Below are 17889 nucleotides of genomic sequence, written 5' to 3' on the forward strand. Positions count from 1 at the left end.
GGTGATATTTGGAAGCAGGGAGATCTGAATTCGGTTCCACATAAGACACTTACTAGCTATGTGATTCTGGGAAAGTCACTTAAACCTGTTTGCCCCAGTTTCCTCATCTTTAAAATGAGCTGGAGAAGGAAAAAGCAAACCATTCCAGTGTCTTTGCCAAGAAAACCCCATATGGGGTCATGGAGAGTTGGACACAAGTGAAATGACTCAACAACAACAACCACCATCAACAATCAGTGACATACTGATGCATACTGTAATTTGAGTGACTTTTATTAAAAGAGGGACAAACCCTATAGGAGCATATGGAAGGAAGGAATTTTAAACTACTGTATATTGAACATAAGATTTTTTTTTGGCCGAGTTATTCCTAGACGCTCGCATAGTATCTTTGCCCTTACCAATGTGGGGACTCCCTCCAATAAAGCAGATAGAAACCCATCCAAGCCTGCCCATCCTGTGTGAATCCTTCCCATGTCCTATAATTCACCATAAAGAGTCCAACCAATGTGCTGGGGAGCATGTCCCATTTGCCATATGTGTGTATACACACATATATACATATGTGTGTATATACATATACATACATACATAAGTGTATGTATATACACACACATAAGTTTTGCTGTGTAACAATGGAGCACACGGGCTATTGATTTTCTCTTCTCTCCTTTAACTATTTTTAAAAAATTAAGTCTAGTGATTGGCATACATAGGCAGAAACAACATTTAACTTCTGATGAAATTGTAGAGCTAGGAAAGTTTGTCAGAACCAGTCAGTCAGTAAACATTTATTAAGTACCTATCCCATACCAGGCACTGGGTTAAGCACTGGAGATATAAACACAAGCAAACAACAGTCTATACCACCCAGCCCATTTTCATATTCATCTGGGTAAAGTATTATCTTTCCTAATTTTAATAATGCCCAGAAATGGAAAGGCTACAATCTTCCATTTGAATCCCTTGCAGGGTCTGTCTCTTTGGAAAATAAGAATTATCTTATTGTGATATAATTATGATAGGTGGGGGGCAGCTAGGTGGCACAGTGGATAGAGCACTGGCCCTGGATTCAGGAGGACCTGAGCTCAAATCCGACCTCAGACACTTAATACTTACTAGCTGTGTGACTCTGGGCAAGTCACTTAACCCCAATTGCCTCACCACCCCCCAAAAAAGAAAAAAAATGATAGGTGGTGCTTGGAGGCAGAAAGATCCAAATTCAAATCCCATCTCAGCCACGAGCTGGACGAGTCACCTCAACCTCTCTCAGCCTTAGTCCCCTCATCTCTAAAGAGGGGATGATAATAGGGTTCTTATGAAGATCAAATGAAACATTTTATGTACAGTGCTTTGTAAACTTATTGCTAGGTATTCTGTGTGTTCTGATCACTGTAAGCTTTTGAAGTCAGAGGTAGTATTCAGCTCTAAAGAGAAGGTAAGACATGAAGCCGTCTGAACACATTCCTCCAATGTGATTCAATGACAAGCATTTAAGCGTTTATTGTGTGTCAGGTGCTGTGGCCCCCAAAGGAAGAGCCAGGAGTAATGAATGGGTGAAAGATGCAAAGGGACCGTTTTAGGTTTGATCTCAGGAAAAGCAAAACCCCAAACTTCTCCACAATGAGTCCTATGCCAAAGCGGAATGAACTGTTCTTTTTTGTTTGTTTGTTTGTTTTTGTTTTTTTGGTGGGGGCAATGAGGGTTAAGTGACTTGCCCAGGGTCACACAGCTAGTAAGTGTCAAGTGTCTGAGGCCGGACCTGAACTCAGGTACTCCTGAATCCAGGGCCGGTGCTTTACCACTGTGCCATCTAGGTGACCCCGGAATGAACTGTTCTAGGAGGGACTTGGTTCCCCATCATGAGAAGGTCTTCAAGCAAAGACTGCCTGACTTCCTGTTTGGTGTTTTGTACTAGCCATTCTTTATTAGGCATGGGTTAAACAAGGCAGTCACTGAGGTCCTGTACAACTCTGAAATGCTGCTTGCAGAGTCCCATCACCGAAGGAATTTATATTCTACTGGGGGAAGGCACCCATACACAGATTATAAATATAAAATACATGCAAAGTTAATGCCAAAGAATTTCCCAGTGTGATTGTGTGTTAATGGGGACATTAACTGGGGGAGGAAAGCAGGGAAGACTTCATATAGGAGGTGGCTCACAAGCTGAACTTTGCAGGGAGCTTCAGACTCTAGGAGATTCGAACTCAGAAACTTAAAAGCCTTTTCCCAAAATCTTTTACATTATGATTTCCTAGGGACCAAGAGAATAAATCCCACCCTGGTGAATCTCTCATATGCCAGTGAAGGCAATGAAAACTCAACCTCTAGATGTCTTAGATGAGTATAAGAGCATAGGCAGCTTGAGGTAAAAAGAGTGAAATCCCCCAACTCTTCAATTTTCTGAAAGTGACTAACTGCCAAGCCAGACACATTCCAAAATGATTCAGCTGACTAATCCTTCAGGCTTGATTTGCTGCATACTTCCAAGATGCAGGAGCCATGAATAGAAGAGATTGGCCTTGTTCTTCAGAAAGAATCTCAGTTGTGCTGAGTCCAATTGTGTAATCTCTACGTCCTCATTCTTGTGGCCTAATGGTGTCCGTAACAAACACTACAAGCCCAGCCTATTCTCTGAGGAGTCTTCGCTTATTTTATGGCTACTCTGATCCTCTACATTGTAATCTTCAAAAGTGATTAAAGGAAAATGAATCAGCATTTGGACGGATTGAAAATAACTTCTACTGTAATCATTTCCCACATGCTAAATGAGAGAAGAATCTACTGTTATCCAGGCAGCATAAATCACCAGGGAGAGGGAGTACATTTTGAGAAATTTCCACTTGTTTCTTTTTAACTCCACAAGATATTTTAGCCGGAGGGAGTCATTTCCTTTGGAATTTCCCTTGTTACCTATTAAGGTAAGCTTCCAACATGCTCAGTGTCTTCCATTTCAGTTTTCTCATCTATTTATCCTGGTGGAGTCCTAGCCTACTCTTCCTAGTGTTGGATTTCCTCTGTCTTTATCTCAGTCCAGTTGGGTAAGAATGGAAAGTGACAGAAGCCTAGAGATTCCTCTGTCTTTATCTCAGTCCAGTTGGGTAAGAATGGAAAATGACAGAAGCCTAGAGAAATCCAATTGTTTAAGCCTTGGTGTACTTTCACTTAGTGGGGAAAATGCAGAAGACACTTGGAGTTCAAAGGTTCACAAATGCTTAAATGTGGAAAGGGGCTTTAAGAGGTCAATTGGCTCAGTCCCCTGCCTTCAAGAAATGGAGCTGAACCATGCAAGGAGATAAGACTTTTCTAATGCACTCCCAGTTGCTTAAATACACTCATTGTAGTATCATAAGAATATAGATCAAGAAAGGGACTCCAGGAGCCAGCTAGCCCAGCCTCTTCATTTTGAGGAACCTGAGGCCCAGGAAGGTTAAGTGATTATTCAAGGACATATGCATAATAAGTGGCAGAGGTAGGATTTGAACCTGGGTCAGCCAACTACAAGGAAACATTCTATATTAGCTCCCAGAATCCTGTTGCTTGCCACTCTTCACTTCTCCGTATCTTATGTAAAAGGATGACTCTATTGCTCCATCATGACCTTAGCCCCCTTCCACCAAGAAGGGATGGGTTTCTAGTTGTTCTCCTTGCATTGTCCAAGGCTATAGCAGCTGAAGACAAGGTCTAAGCCACCTGGTATATAGCCTTTCATTCCTCTCTATATGTTCCTGATTCTCTGTGTTTCTTTCTCCACCCTAACTCAGCAGCCTTTTGACCCTGCAGCCTCTTCCTTTGATTAGTCAGTTTTTCCTCAAACCTTTATTTTAAGGAAAGAGACCAAAGCAGTCATGGTCAGGTTTTCATTTCTCTGGAGACTTCTCCAGACTTCTTTCTCCACTCTGACCATAAGTGCGCTAACTTTTCTCCCCAATTCATGGCCCACAGTGGATGCTCTTAGTTTTCTTAATAAAGTATCAGACAGGGGGGGCAGCTAGATGGCGCAGTGGATAAAGCACCGGCCCTGGAGTCAGGAGTTCCTGAGTTCAAATCCGGCCTCAGACACTTGACACTTACTAGCTGTGTGACCATGGGCAAGTCACTTAAACCCCCATTGCCTAAAAAAAAAAAAAAAAGTATCAGACAAATTTGTCCTGTTGATAGGGTCAGGGAAAGGGAGATTACTCCCTTGGTTTAACAAGGTTTAGAGTGGATATTGTTGACAGGGTGATATGGAGTCAATCAGGGAGCAATGAAAGGATTACTGTGAGATTCAGTAACAGATTTGTAGTGGACAGCCGGCAATGTTTTGGGACGTATTCCAGTAATATTCGGCAGCAAATGAACAGCATTAGAGAAGGTAGATGAGGGAGGTCAAATGGCAGCAATGGGACAAGGGGCAATGAATTCATCACCAAGTGGCCAGGCTACTGGTTATAAGCTTTTCCAAACTTAGGTAGACTGGTCCACAGAAAGCAGTACGTATGTTTTTGCTGGGAGCATACTTAATAATCATAATAGCTAACACATACAGTGGTTTCAGGTTCACAAAGTGCTCTCAGTGTATTATCTTATTTGATTCTCACAACCACCTTATGGAGTAGGTGCCATTATTATCCCCATTTGCAAAATTGGGAAACTGAAGATAAGCATGGTTAAGTAATTTGCTCAGGGACATATAGCTAGTGAATGTCTGAAGACAGATTTGAACTAAGGTATTCCTGACTCCATGTCCAGAGCTCTATTCCCCATGAAGACTCAAAATCAGAGGATATTTGAAACCTTGCAGACTTTACAATATGGCAAAACTTGTTAGAACTTGTACCCACCTGGCATAACCTTTGAGAACCCAAGTGCCCCTAGATACAAAAATGAGACATCTGAGTAGGACTCCTTGGAAATTGGTATCTTCCTGATAGCCTGAAGTTCTGTAACAGTGCAGAATCTCCTAAAGGAGACCCATAATCCCAGAAAAATACTTCATCTGTGATACGGGCCAGGGCAGGTTTGAGTTAATGATACACATTCCCACGATGCCATGTGGGGCTCTTGTGATCAAAGTTAGGGTATGGCTCTGGGGCACTTTGAATAAAGTTCACCTTCTGGTGGATTGATCAGGGACCCAGATATGGGCCCTTTGGGCAAGGAGAATACAAAGTCAGATCTAGGACTCTGGTAGGGGGCTCCTGAGATCCTTGGGATCTTCTTCATATGTGGCTTTTAACATCCTTTCTGGAAGCTTGGTTATGCTTTTATTTTCCCCATGAACTGGTTTTTCTTTAAATCACTTTGGGGTATGACTGATTTTGACTTGGGGGGGGATATATGAATATATATGTATATGTGTGTATCTATGTATGTGTGTGTATGTTTATGTATATAGATATTCATTTATTACAGTAATTGTTTATCTGAATCCTCAGGCTTAGATTGATTCATTGCACCACACATGTAACCACAATTGGAACAATCTGTAACATGGGGATAGTAATATGAACTCATGAGGGCCACTAGGTGGTGCCATAGAGCACAGAACATCAGGACCTTGGAGTCCGAAAGACCTGAGTTCAAATTGACTTCACATACTTACTAGCTGGGTAGAGTCCCCTAACCCTGTTTGCTTCAGCTTCTCATCTGTAAAATGAGCTGGAGAATGAAATGGCAAATCACTTCTGTATCTCTGCCACGAAAACCCCAAATCAGGTCACGGAGAGTCAAACACGACTGAAACAATTGGGCAACTACCTATAACAACAACATTTAGCACAGTGCCTAGTGCCTAGTAAATACTTAATAATGTTCGTAGAATGACTCACTGATCAATTGATTTTACTATCCTAAAACAAAATTGTATTTAACATTTCTGAATTTCTTGTTTTTGTATCTTGCTGAGACCATGTAAATCACAAACACACATAGGAGCCATACTTCACTAATAGCTAGATAGTTCTTCATGTTCCTCCATTGTATTTTAAATTGGGTCTTAAAATGGAATGTGCATTAAGGGAATAAGTGTCACAGCAGTGGGCCCATTTTCCATAAATGTTGATATAATTTACACAATTATGTAAAGTGCCAAGTCATTGTGAATGCCAACTTTTGGAAAGTTGAGGGTTGATGGCTGGCAATGCCAGTTAAAACAGGAATTCTTTCCATTGTCCAAACAGATTGTTCACATGGGAGCAGGAAGTGAGTAGAGAAATTCAAACTCAGTGATACTTTGGGTGCCAAACATTTTGTTTCACTATGTTCTCTTTCCCTGTTTCTGGCCTCCATTGGAATCTTTAGCCCTGTGTATGTTCTCAGGCTATATTTAGCTCAAAGGGAAGGAATGCAAATAGGAAAGCTTGAATGTGTTAAATGGGGTCTGGAAGGTTTGGGTAACACATTCAGAAAGAAAGGCTATAAGAGGAACTCTTTGTGGGCTTAGCCCCTTCTCCAGGCCTGTTCTAAGGGCATCTTCAGACAGCTACAGCTAAATATTCATGAAGCTAAAGACTCTATGTACTTTCCTGGGTAAGCTCACTCTTGAGGGCCCCTCTGAGCTCCCCAAAACAAACACCTTGCTTCCCTTCCGCTCTCCAATCAAGTTCCTCTTATGCCTTTTTCTTTTTTGGTTGGGGAAATAATGGCTAATTAACAAGTTTTGTAATGGAGGCAACTCTCTTCTTCAACTTCTTGGTTCTTTTTTGAATTACTTTTAAAGCACTCTCCTCTCCCTTCCTCTCCTCCCCTCTACTTAATCTTGGGTCAGTTCGGATTTCTTAATCAGCCAGCAATCTGTGCTCAACTAAAGGGCTCGGGTCCTTAATTGCTCCTTCATACAGGCAGCTCCCTTCTCTATAGGCTAATGCATTTTAATGGGCCCCGTTCCTTTAGCCACTCATTCTGGCTCCATCTGGTGAAATAAACAAACTTTTCCAACTCAGTGTCAACATCTTGGCAAGGAACAATAGGATCCGGTGTTATAATGGAGAATCTTGAAGATGCAACAACAAAAATAATGTTAGAATGAATGGAGCGAATGCAGGTGGTACCATCAAGGCTGTCCCCAAAGGCAAATGGACAAAACACCCCCACACTTGCCCTTTCGGTGGGTCTGTGCTCTCTTCAAATTGCCTGCTTCACCCACAGTCATTACAAAGAAACAACAAGCTCAAACATCCGGGGATTGCTTAGAAGCCCAAGGGAGGAGTTTTTCTATTTTCAAGATGAGTGAAGCTTTTGAGACATAGAGTTATTGTTGAAGAATCTTGGACAAAATAAAATCATTATATGTCCAGCTATTATTAATCATTCCCTTTTACAGAGGAAGAAACTGAGGTTGATAGAGGTTAAGTGATTAGTTACACAGCTAATAAGTATCTGAAGTTGTATTTGAACTCGGATTTTCTGATTCAAAGTCCCACTCTATTCATGGTATCACCTAGCTGCTTCCATGCTAATTAGGGGTTTGGGGACAAAATGCAAATGAAGCAGCCCCTCTTCTTAGGATGCTTCAATTCTTGGTGTGGGCAAAGAACTTGAAAATAGGTAAGTAAAATATTACACACACAGATACATTTGTATATGTATTTATATATAAAGATTAATATAATGTGTACATTGATACATTTACACAGAGCTTTATAAAGGTATCTCTATATCTATCTATCGTGAATAAAAAGGAATTATAAGAGAGGGTTATAGATAGGGCCTTTTTTCTTTTTCTTTCTTTCCTTTTTTTTTTGGTGGGACAATGAGGGTTAAGTAACTTGCCCAGGGTCACACAACTAGTAAGTGTCAAGTGTCTGAGGCCGGATTTGAATTCAGGTCCTCCTGAATCCAGGGCTGGTGCTTTATCTACTTTACCACCTAACTGCCCCCCCCCAGGGACTTTTTTTCTTTGAATGGATTCATCCCTTCTCCTTTCCATTATTTTCTGCAGATTTCTCCCTTCCATCCTCTGGCTATTTATTGGTGTCACTTGGGAGGAAGAACTTCATTAATAATAAAACTATCTGGTATTTCTAGAGTGCTTTAAGGTTTGCAAAGAGCTGTACTCATGTTATCTCACTGACTCGCATGACAATTCTGCGGGGTAGGTACCATAATTGTCTACATTTTACAGAATGTAAAATCACGGGTGTAGAACCTCGGGGAAAGTCACAGTTGGTCCTATGCCTGCCTTTGCAACTCAGAATCACTCATGGAATTTGCACAACATCAAGCAGCTGAGGACCATCTGCAGTTTTCTGTCAAAACTGAGCCCCGCCACAAACTGGCTTCGAGAAACCAAGGAGACCCTTACCTGTCGCCTTTTCTGGATTATTGCACATGAAGCACTGCCATGCTCCTGCTTCTTCACTAAAGCCAAACAAATCAAAGAATCTCACTTCCTCCAGATGTTGCTGCACCTGGTCCAGGTCCTAGTTCAGTAACAAGAAACACAAACAATAAAAACTGCTCTGGGTTGCTCCAGGCCGTGGGATGACTTGGAAAATGGAAAATGAATTCATTCATTATTATAGCCACTTGGTAAATAATTGCTCAGTGTCTACCTATCAAAGACCTCTGATAGACACTCTGTGGTCAACTCCAAATCCTACAAATAAAAACCAGGAGTCTCCCCTGATGTCTGACTCTGATATGCCATCCTGTGCTTTCCGAGTTCTTAGAGGCTATGCCAATGGAACATGACCCTGGTGAAATCTACAATCACAGAGATCTCAGTATTTCCAAATGCTTTCTAAGGCACACCTGCCATCGGTAAGCAAGCATTGTTTCCCTGTGTTATGATGGAAGGCATACAAAGGCTTGGAGGGCTAATCTTCGTGTCTTTGCTCAAAGCTGGGGCACAGCCAGAATCAGAATTCTGCAGCTTTAATTTCCTTATTTTTCCTTTCTTCTACAGGTGTGTAAACTTAGTGTCTTTCTCTGCAGAGACCACAACTCCAAAGTTCTCCAGTGATTTCAGAAATTGTACATATAGCGCTTTAGGGAATCAGAGAGGTCAGTGTCAAACTCAAATGGAAATGGATCCCTGGGGGTCTCATATTGACCTAGAAACCTCAAATTAACATTACTCCATATTGTATTATACATATAATTTTTTTTTTTTGGTGAGGCAATTGGGGTTAAGTGACTTGCCCAGGGTCACACAGCTAGTAAGTGTTAAGTGTCTGAGGCTGGATTTGAACTCAGGTCCTCCTGACTCCAGACTTATTGTATTGTATTTTTATTTTGTTTTGTCAAGCATTTCCTAATTTCATTCTAATATAGCCAGGACAGCCCTCTGGAGTTTTGCAGCTAAGGGACCATGAGTTTGACACCTCTGAGTCAATCCCAGTGTTTTTATAGATGAGGAATGGAAATTCAGAGAAGGTTAAGCAGATTACGTGAGGCTACTCAAATGGTAAGGAGTCCAGCAGAGATCTGCAACTAGGTTCTCTCTGACTTCCACTCCAACCCACTTTCCAATATGTCATTTTGCCTCATTCAGTTAACCAAGAGCAATTCTGAAAATAGTACCAGAATTTGAAAGATATGTCTTTCTAGAGATCTCTAAATGTTGAACACTTTCTGGGTCTGGATCCGTAAGACTCATCTTCCTAAATTCAAACCTGGCTTCAGATACTTACTAGCTGTGTGACCTTGGGCAAGTCACTTAACCCCTTTTTGCCTCCATTTCCTCATCTGTAAAATTGAGCTGGAGAAGAAAATGGGAAACCCACTCTAGTGTCTTTGCAAGAAACCCCAAAAGGGGTCAGATATTTGCATATGACTGAATCAACTCAACAACAACAACAACAAAAAACAAACAAACAACAACAACATCAACCTGCTTTCAGGAAATGAAATTTCCAGGGTTCAGCTCAGTGAAACATGGTTGAACTTCAAAGTTCAAAAAAAAATTTCAAAGGATCAAGCTACTATAAGAATACAATAATGCCAGTGAAGGCATATCAGGGAAACTGTTAAGATGCCTTCTTAATATCTAAATCCAGGATCTCAATAATTTAGAAAGCATTTGTTCTAAACAAACAAATGAATGAATGAGTGAATAAATAAACAAAATGTGTGTTTTAAAAAATAACTTTCCCTAAGATAGTAACTGAAATATACCTGGAGGTTTTTGTGGGCTTCAAAGAATGAAATTCACACGAACATTATGGTGGTAAAAGTAGATGTTCATCAAAATCTGTTCCAAGGTTATAAAATCTGTGAAAACCTCTATTTGGTCATTTGTTATTTCTCTACATGATTAAGTATCAATCTTTTATCAATAATATTACAGAAACTGTATTCTCACAACAAAATAGTATTAAAATTATATCCTAGGCTTCATTTTTTTTCCTGATCTCAGACCAGAAGCTTCTAAGGTTATTGCTTTTGTCTGTTATTCATTTTATGGGGTGAATAGCTACTTTAGATGTCACACCACCTCATTGGAACCCTAAATCAGGCTTAATACCAAGGACCCTCCTAATTTCTCTACTTTTCTTCCTAATGAGGTACCAAGATTAAGTCATTTCTATCGGTGGAAGATAAGCAATGTCACCACCCTCTAAATCTAGGCTCCATAGGGCAAAGTCTGGGTCCCATTAGACTATAGGAATATTTCAATTTGCTTATTGGTCTTTGATTAGAGCTCAGAGAGTTAAGTGATTTTATCAAGGGTCACACAGCTAGCTTGCATCAGAGGCTCTTCTTGACTTTAAGGCTGTCCTGTCACCTTCGCTGCCACAACGACTCTCCCATTCATTGATGCCATTTCATCTTTCTCTGTACCCCCTGCCCCCATCTTCCTTCTGCACTGGCCAGTTCTAACAGTTCCCCTCCACCCCTCCAAAGTGTACCATATGTCATTTCTTAAACGTTAATGAGAGTAAACCTTAATTACTTTTGAACATTATTTCAAAGTGCCCTTTGTGATAACTGGAGACATCCCAAGTGTTACAGACCTTAACAATCTTGCACTCCCAGGTGGGAGCCCCCCTGAGTAGAAATCATTTCCAGGTATTTTAGCTGAAATGTATATCATATAATAAGCAGGAGATTAAACAAGGTGGCTGGCAGGCAGCCTCAGGGGAAAAAGGGAAAAAATAGCTCTCCTTTGATAGTTACATTCACCAAATTTCCCTCCAAACCAGGTTTCTATTTTAATCCCCTAAGGAGGCGGCATGGAGTAGTCCACAGAAAGAGAAATGCTTTCAGAATCAGATGTTCTTGGGATCAATTTCCCCCTCTGAGACAACAAGTAATAATGAGGACAGGAAGAAAGGCAAAGAAAGCAAAAAGAAATGCTCTATCCTAAAAATGCTGACATTCTAATGGATGAGAACACATATAAAAAGCTATTGGATAGAGCACTAGCCTTGGAGTCAGGAGTTCAAATCCAACCTCGTCTGTGTGACCCTGGGCAAGTCACTTAACCTTCATTATCCCCACAAAACAAAACAAACAAATCTGGCCTCTAGACACTTGACACTTAGTAGCTGTAGTGACCCTGGCAAGTCACTGAACCCCAATTGCCTCACTCCCCGCCCAAAGAAATTTTTAAAAATCTATGCATATATTATATATAAACATCTGATACATATACCCACAATATACATGTACATACCATACATATACACACACACACAGAGTGAGTGTGGTGTGTGTCAGTGAAAAAGGAAGACACCAGCAGCCTGGGTCTAGGGTAGGAAAGACCTCCTTGTAGAAGATGGGGTTTGAGCTGAATTTTGAAGGTATGACCCCTGGTAAAGTCACCTAATGTTTCCATATCTTTAAGATACTCTCTAAAACTACAATATGCACAGCAGGTACTGCTCTTCCTTGGTGAAGGTAGTTCCCTGGTCATGAGTTCCTTATAGCAATGAAACAACATGTTTGCTGTTCTTGTTGTTGAGTAGTTTCAGTTGTAATCAGATCCAAGAAAACAGTTCAAATTATCTCTGTTCCAATTGGAAGAAAGAAGCACCTCACATGCAAAAAGAGTTGTTTTATATTAGATAAGGATAAGAATAATGTCCTGGTAGAGAAAACAAAAGTTCTTTTCTGAACATTTGATTAAGGGGGCAGCTAGGTGGCACAGTGGATAAAGCACCCAGCCCTGGATCAGGAGGACCTGAGTTCAAATCTGGCCTCAGACACTTGACACTAGCTGTGTGACCCTGGGCAAGTCACTTAACCTCATTGTCCCCTCCCCCCCCCCCAACAGCTTAAGCACTGAACATTTGATTAAATGAGCATTTTTTTCCTCCTTTCACAAAAGAATATTAATGAGAAAGGAATTGGGAACAGAATAATCCTCCAGCTACGCCTCTTTAAAAAAACAATCCAGGAAGCTTAGAAAGGGGAGAAGATATTATTTTGCTGACAAATGACAGTATGAGTCAACACAGTGGAGCCTGAAAGGGGGAGAAACAGTCTCTGGTTCTTATAACATCATCGATATCTGCTGAAAGGGAACTGTGAAGCAATTTCCCAGAAATCAGTGAGAGTGACTTACATCTGGAAGGACTTTAAGTTCTGGCAAATTTAAATTCTGTTCCAAAGTGATTTGTTGAGTGGAAGTCCGCTATAGGATTGGCTAATGTGCCGTGTGTGCCTGCACTGAGCACAATCGGTGCAGGCACATATTTCCAGGCCAGTCTGAGTAACACAAACAAGAGAGGGTTTTCCCCTTTATTTATTTAATCCCCAATTTATTCACAAAGGAGTAAGAACTTAATGTTTCCACAGTCATTAACATGTGACTGCATTCCTCTTCTATGGGATAGGAAGGCAAAAATATTATGGATGGATGCAAAAGAAAAGTACATCCTGGTTTCCAGAAATGTTTTTTGGTCTTTAAACTTCTGAGATGTGTTACCATGGAAATGAAAGAAAAGCAAATAATAGAGAAAGTAACTCACTGGGTTCTCAGAGCTCTCTTCACATAATAGTAACACTAAGAATAATCATTCATTTTTATAACACTGAAGTTTTTCAGAGTGATTTATGTGCATTTCTCATCGGGTCAATGGAAATCCCCCTGCACCAGCCGCCATTTATCGGTTTCGTCATTTTCATGTACTGTCATTCAAATTGACAATGCTTTGCCTCCTCCAATGGGCTGTAGCTTCTTCACGGCCAAGAAGTGTCTTTTTGACTCTCCCTGTAATTGCCTTCTAAGGTGTTTTGAACACAGTAGGTGCTTAGTTGATTCTAGCTGTCAAAGGTGCCATAGGAATTATTGAGATCACATTTATGGATGTTGATCATAGGAGTGTGATCTAAATGTGATCTCTCCCAGGGACGGAAGAGGCCATGAGGCCCAACTCCCTCATTTTATAAAGGAGAAAACTGAGGCCCAACAGGTGAAGTTATATGACCCAAGTCATGCAGAGAGTGCTTGAGGAAGGGTTTGGACCCAGATCCTCTGCTTCTATACTCAACACTCTTTCTACTATAACTCTATGTTCATAACAGCTCTTCTACTTCCCATTTTATGTTCTGTACCATTAAAGACCATGAAGTCTTTCTCAAAAAATTCTTTTAGGTTTATTCTTTTACTATCTGTTGTGTTTATAGGAGTAGCCTATCGAGAACTATTACTATATAGTCTGTTTCTACTGAGAGGCAGTGTAGTCCTGTACTTGGACTGCTGGACTAGCAATCAGGAGAGACATGGGTTTAAATTCTGCCATAGGCACTAACTGCTCATGCCTTATACCATCCATGAATATTGGTTTCCTCATCAGCAAGATGGGATAATAATAGCATCTACCTACCTCAGTGTTTCTCTAAGGACCAAATGAGATAATATAGTTGAAGCAATTTGCAAACCATAAAGCCCTGTTGTTGTTGTTGTTGTTGTTGTTGTTTAGTCTTGTCTGATCTTCCTGACCCCATTTGGGGTTTTCATGGCGGAGATACTGAAGTGATTTTTCATTTCCTTCAGCTCATTTTATAGATGAGGAAACTGAGGCAAACAGGGTTGTGACTTGCCTAGGGTCACACAGCTAGTAAGTGTCTGAGGACAGATTTGAACTCAGGTCTTCCTGGCTCCAGACCTGCACTCTAATCACTGCTCCACCTAGCTGCACTATATAAATGTGTTATTATTATCATTATCTGTTTATAATCTGTGAGTGTATATGTAAAATGCTAATAACCAAAGAAGGAAGCTTCTTTGAACTTAGATATGGTTTATTAGAAAACAAGGCCGGGAGGGCAGCTAGGTGGTGCAGTGGATAGAGCACCAGCCGTGGAGTCAGGCGAACCTGAGTTCAAATCTGGCTTCAGACAGTTAACACTACTAGCTGTGTGATCTTGGGCAAGTCACTTAACCCCAATTGCCTCACTAAAAAAAGAAAAAAAAAAAGCAAAACAGGCCAGAGCTCGATTGCATTTAGGGAAAGCACTCACGTTTTTAAATGGCCCAAAGTTATGAGTAGACAAATGATGATGTTTACAGAGCTCTGGTCATTAGTAGGCATTTGAGGCATTTGTGCTGGTATTTCCCACAATAACAGAGCATCAAAGAGAAATATATACCTATATCTATATAACAGATACCATGTTTCTACTATACATACACTTATAAGTATATATATACACACATACATACATACGATACATAGAGAGAAGAGAGAAACCGAAAGCAAAGACAGAGAGATAGAGAGAGGGAAGGAAAGAGAGGAGGGAAGGCTGTGTGAGAAAGAAAGAGGTTTGACACCCAATTTTCGAATAATTAGAGAATGAGAAATGTTGATCATGAAGAATCATTCTATAAGCAAAAAAAGAAAATGGATAGGAAGTTGGATTTTTTGAAGATACTTTGAAGGTCTACTTAAAGTTTGTTAATGTAGAATGAACTGGGGAAAGAGTAAGAAGACAATGAGCTTAAGTAACTTACACCTAATGTCTTCTTTTCCTTACCACCCACTTTTCTCTTGATTGCTTACTTCATAAGTTAGAACAGGTTTGGAGGGGGGAATTAAGAAGTTTTGTTTAGATTAAGTTTGAAGTGCCCGGCGATTGCCAAAATTTGGAGCTCCAGGGTAAGATCAGGGCAAAAAACTATGATATGGCAGTCATTTCAAAGAAATTATAGCTGAAGTCCATGGACACAAATGAGATTACCAATAGAGAAGGACGAGAGAGAGAGAAATACAGGAGTCCTGAGAACATAATTTTTATGGGAACATCAGAAAAAAAGTCAACAAGGAAAGATTGAGATTAAAAGAAAGAGGAAGGGAGTAGGTAGGTGGCACAGTGGATAAAGCACCAGCCCTGGATTCAGGAGGACCTGAGTTCAAATCTGGTCTCAGACACTTGACACTTACTAGCTATGTGACCCTGGGCAAGTCACTTAACCCTCATTCCCCCACAAAAACAAAACAAACAAAAAAAGAGGAAAGAGTAAAAATCCAGATAGTTAACCCCTGAAGTGGGATGGGTGGATATGTAGATGGAGTAAGAGTATTCAGAAGGAGTGAGTAGTTGACAGTGGTCAAGAGAGGATGCACATTAACTAGGTGATACTGGCAACCAGACTTATCAATTACCTTTGAGAATGCAATTTTAGTAGACACAATTTTACTATACTGTGTACTTCAGCCAAATTGCACCACTTACTTAACCCTTTACCATACATGCCAGGCCCTTCCTGCCCATGTGCCTTCATTTAAATTGTTCACTAAGCCTAATGTTCTTTCCTTATCTCTTGGTTGAATTCCTACAAATTCTTTAAAATCCAACTCAAATGCCACTTCATCCAGGAAGGCTTTTCTGGTAATGACCTTTCTCCACCATGGACCTCACACAGCACTTTGCTCATGTGCTTATACATATTCAATTAACACTCATAAGTACTTCATCAGTGCAGGAACTAGGCTAGATCTTGCTTATACCGAGTCAAAAGTGAAAAGGAACCTACATTCTATGGGTGTAGTGGTGGAGGAAAACAACATTCACATATATGGAATAAATATAAGATAAAACCCAGTTTGTGGTGACATGAGCCACTGGGTCACCAGCATAGGTCTCACGGAAGAGTCCCCCGATATAGCTGTTTCTGTACAACACCATAAGCACTACAAGGCCAGATCTACCATTAAGCAAACTCTCTCACCCAGTTTTTGCCTTAGTGCTTTGTACAAGTTAGTAAATGTTCACTGAATTAAGCAAAGAGGGAAGATAAAGCCTGAAAAAACAAATACTATACTTAACTGATCGTAAGATTGTAAATTGGGAGTTGGAAAGGACCTTAGATACAATTTAGTCCAATCCTCTTATTTTATAGATGAGGAAACTCAGACCCAGAGAGCTTTAGGAAGATTTGCTCAAGGTCCCAACAAGAAGCAACAATAGCAGGATTCAAAACCCCAAGTCCTGTGACTACACAGTCAGTCCTCTGTCCATGTGCCTCACTGCCCCTTAGTGATTATGAACATACATTTCCCATATGTGATAAGCAATCCTCTTCTTTTTCTGTCTCACATGAAATGAACAACCTATGGATGTATGTGAGTCCATAAGGAGCAATATGCTAGACTTTTCAGATGCTTGGGCAGCTGGTTTTCTTTCTTTAGTATCTCAGTATTTTGGAGAAAAGAACCTTATTAATTTAAGCCACTTCCTTCTCCTTGGCTGGGGGCTGATTTTCGCCATGTGTCTCAATGGAATGCCTGCACTGGGTGAAGTCTGGCCCTTGTTAATTGAGGGGTACCTTGGTTTGTACCTGGAGTCTCAAAACTGGGCCCTCTGCTTAGTTTCTTCTTGGAAATACATACTGAGTTATTCTTTCAAGTATGACCTTGATGAATGTACTAAAATGTTTGGTTTTGTTGGAAAAGTTCATTTTTTCTTACTCACCTAATAACAATAAAAAGAAAAAAATAACAGAATGTGGAACGTTGGCAGTAAAAATTGAGAGACTTTAACCCATGGCAGTACTATTAAAGAGCAAACTTGCCAGCATATGGGATCAGTAAAAAGCAAGGGGGAGGGGGAGCACAGAGGAGAGTATCAGATAGAAAGAACAAGAACTCCAAGGAACATTTGATTTCTTTGCAAGGAAAATCTCATCCAAATCCATTATGTTGAGCCATTGGTTGCATCTGTGCCAAGTGGAACAAGCGACAAAGGACTCTGAAGGTCAGTATCAGTAAAATTTAGAACTGGATTCTAGATTTGGCACCAGGAGGGAAAAGTATTAATCCTATCTAAAAAGCATTTAGTAAGCACCTTCTATGGGCAAGGCATGTTCTAGGTGCTGAATATACAAAGACAGAATGGAAAAATCATCCCCAGCCTCAAAGGGCTTACATTCTATTGGGGGAATACCACCCTACATACAAATACATATATACATGATAACTGGAGGGGAGAGGAGTGCTAACAAGTGATGTGGGCTAGGAATGGTTTCCTTTAGGCATGGCATGTAGCATGGGCGTTGAGCCTCAGTGAAAGCAACCATTTCTTCTTCTTCCAGTAACCAGAATACTATGTTTGGTCAGGTCTTTCCAATGAATATTGCAAATTTCCTACATTAGAGACCATGCTGAAGTGGGGACTATAGGCCATTTCCGACTACTAATTTGACTAGGACATATGCTGGTTGATTTGTTCACAATTAGCACACAAGTGTTCCTTAGCTGCTATTAAGGAAATTTGACAGCTCATGCTGATGGCTCACAACAGCCCCCTATTTGATCTTTAAACCTTAATCAGGTTGGGGAAAAAAACCAAGTATTCCAATATGGAAAACATTGCACCCAGTGCCATTTCTTTTTTAATTATTTCTTTATTTTGTCAGTATAGAAGTACTCTAAGAGTTGGAAACCATCCTATGCTTTTCTACACAACAATGCTACGATTCAAACTTTATTGCTCCAAATATCTCAGGATCAATAG

General features: G+C 40.5%; 1 protein-coding gene across 1 annotated transcript in view; it reads right to left on the reverse strand.

The window, feature by feature from the left end:
• Nucleotides 1-17889, reverse strand: part of VEPH1 (ventricular zone expressed PH domain containing 1) — a 219469-nt gene that overhangs the window by 11193 nt on the left and 190387 nt on the right. The window contains exon 12 of the mRNA XM_043996166.1: nt 8291-8408. Coding sequence (XP_043852101.1) covers nt 8291-8408 — 118 coding nt within the window. The remainder of the gene's footprint in view (nt 1-8290; nt 8409-17889) is intronic.

The sequence above is a fragment of the Dromiciops gliroides genome, chromosome 3 (assembly GCF_019393635.1).
Source record: "Dromiciops gliroides isolate mDroGli1 chromosome 3, mDroGli1.pri, whole genome shotgun sequence".
Taxonomy (NCBI): domain Eukaryota; kingdom Metazoa; phylum Chordata; class Mammalia; order Microbiotheria; family Microbiotheriidae; genus Dromiciops; species Dromiciops gliroides.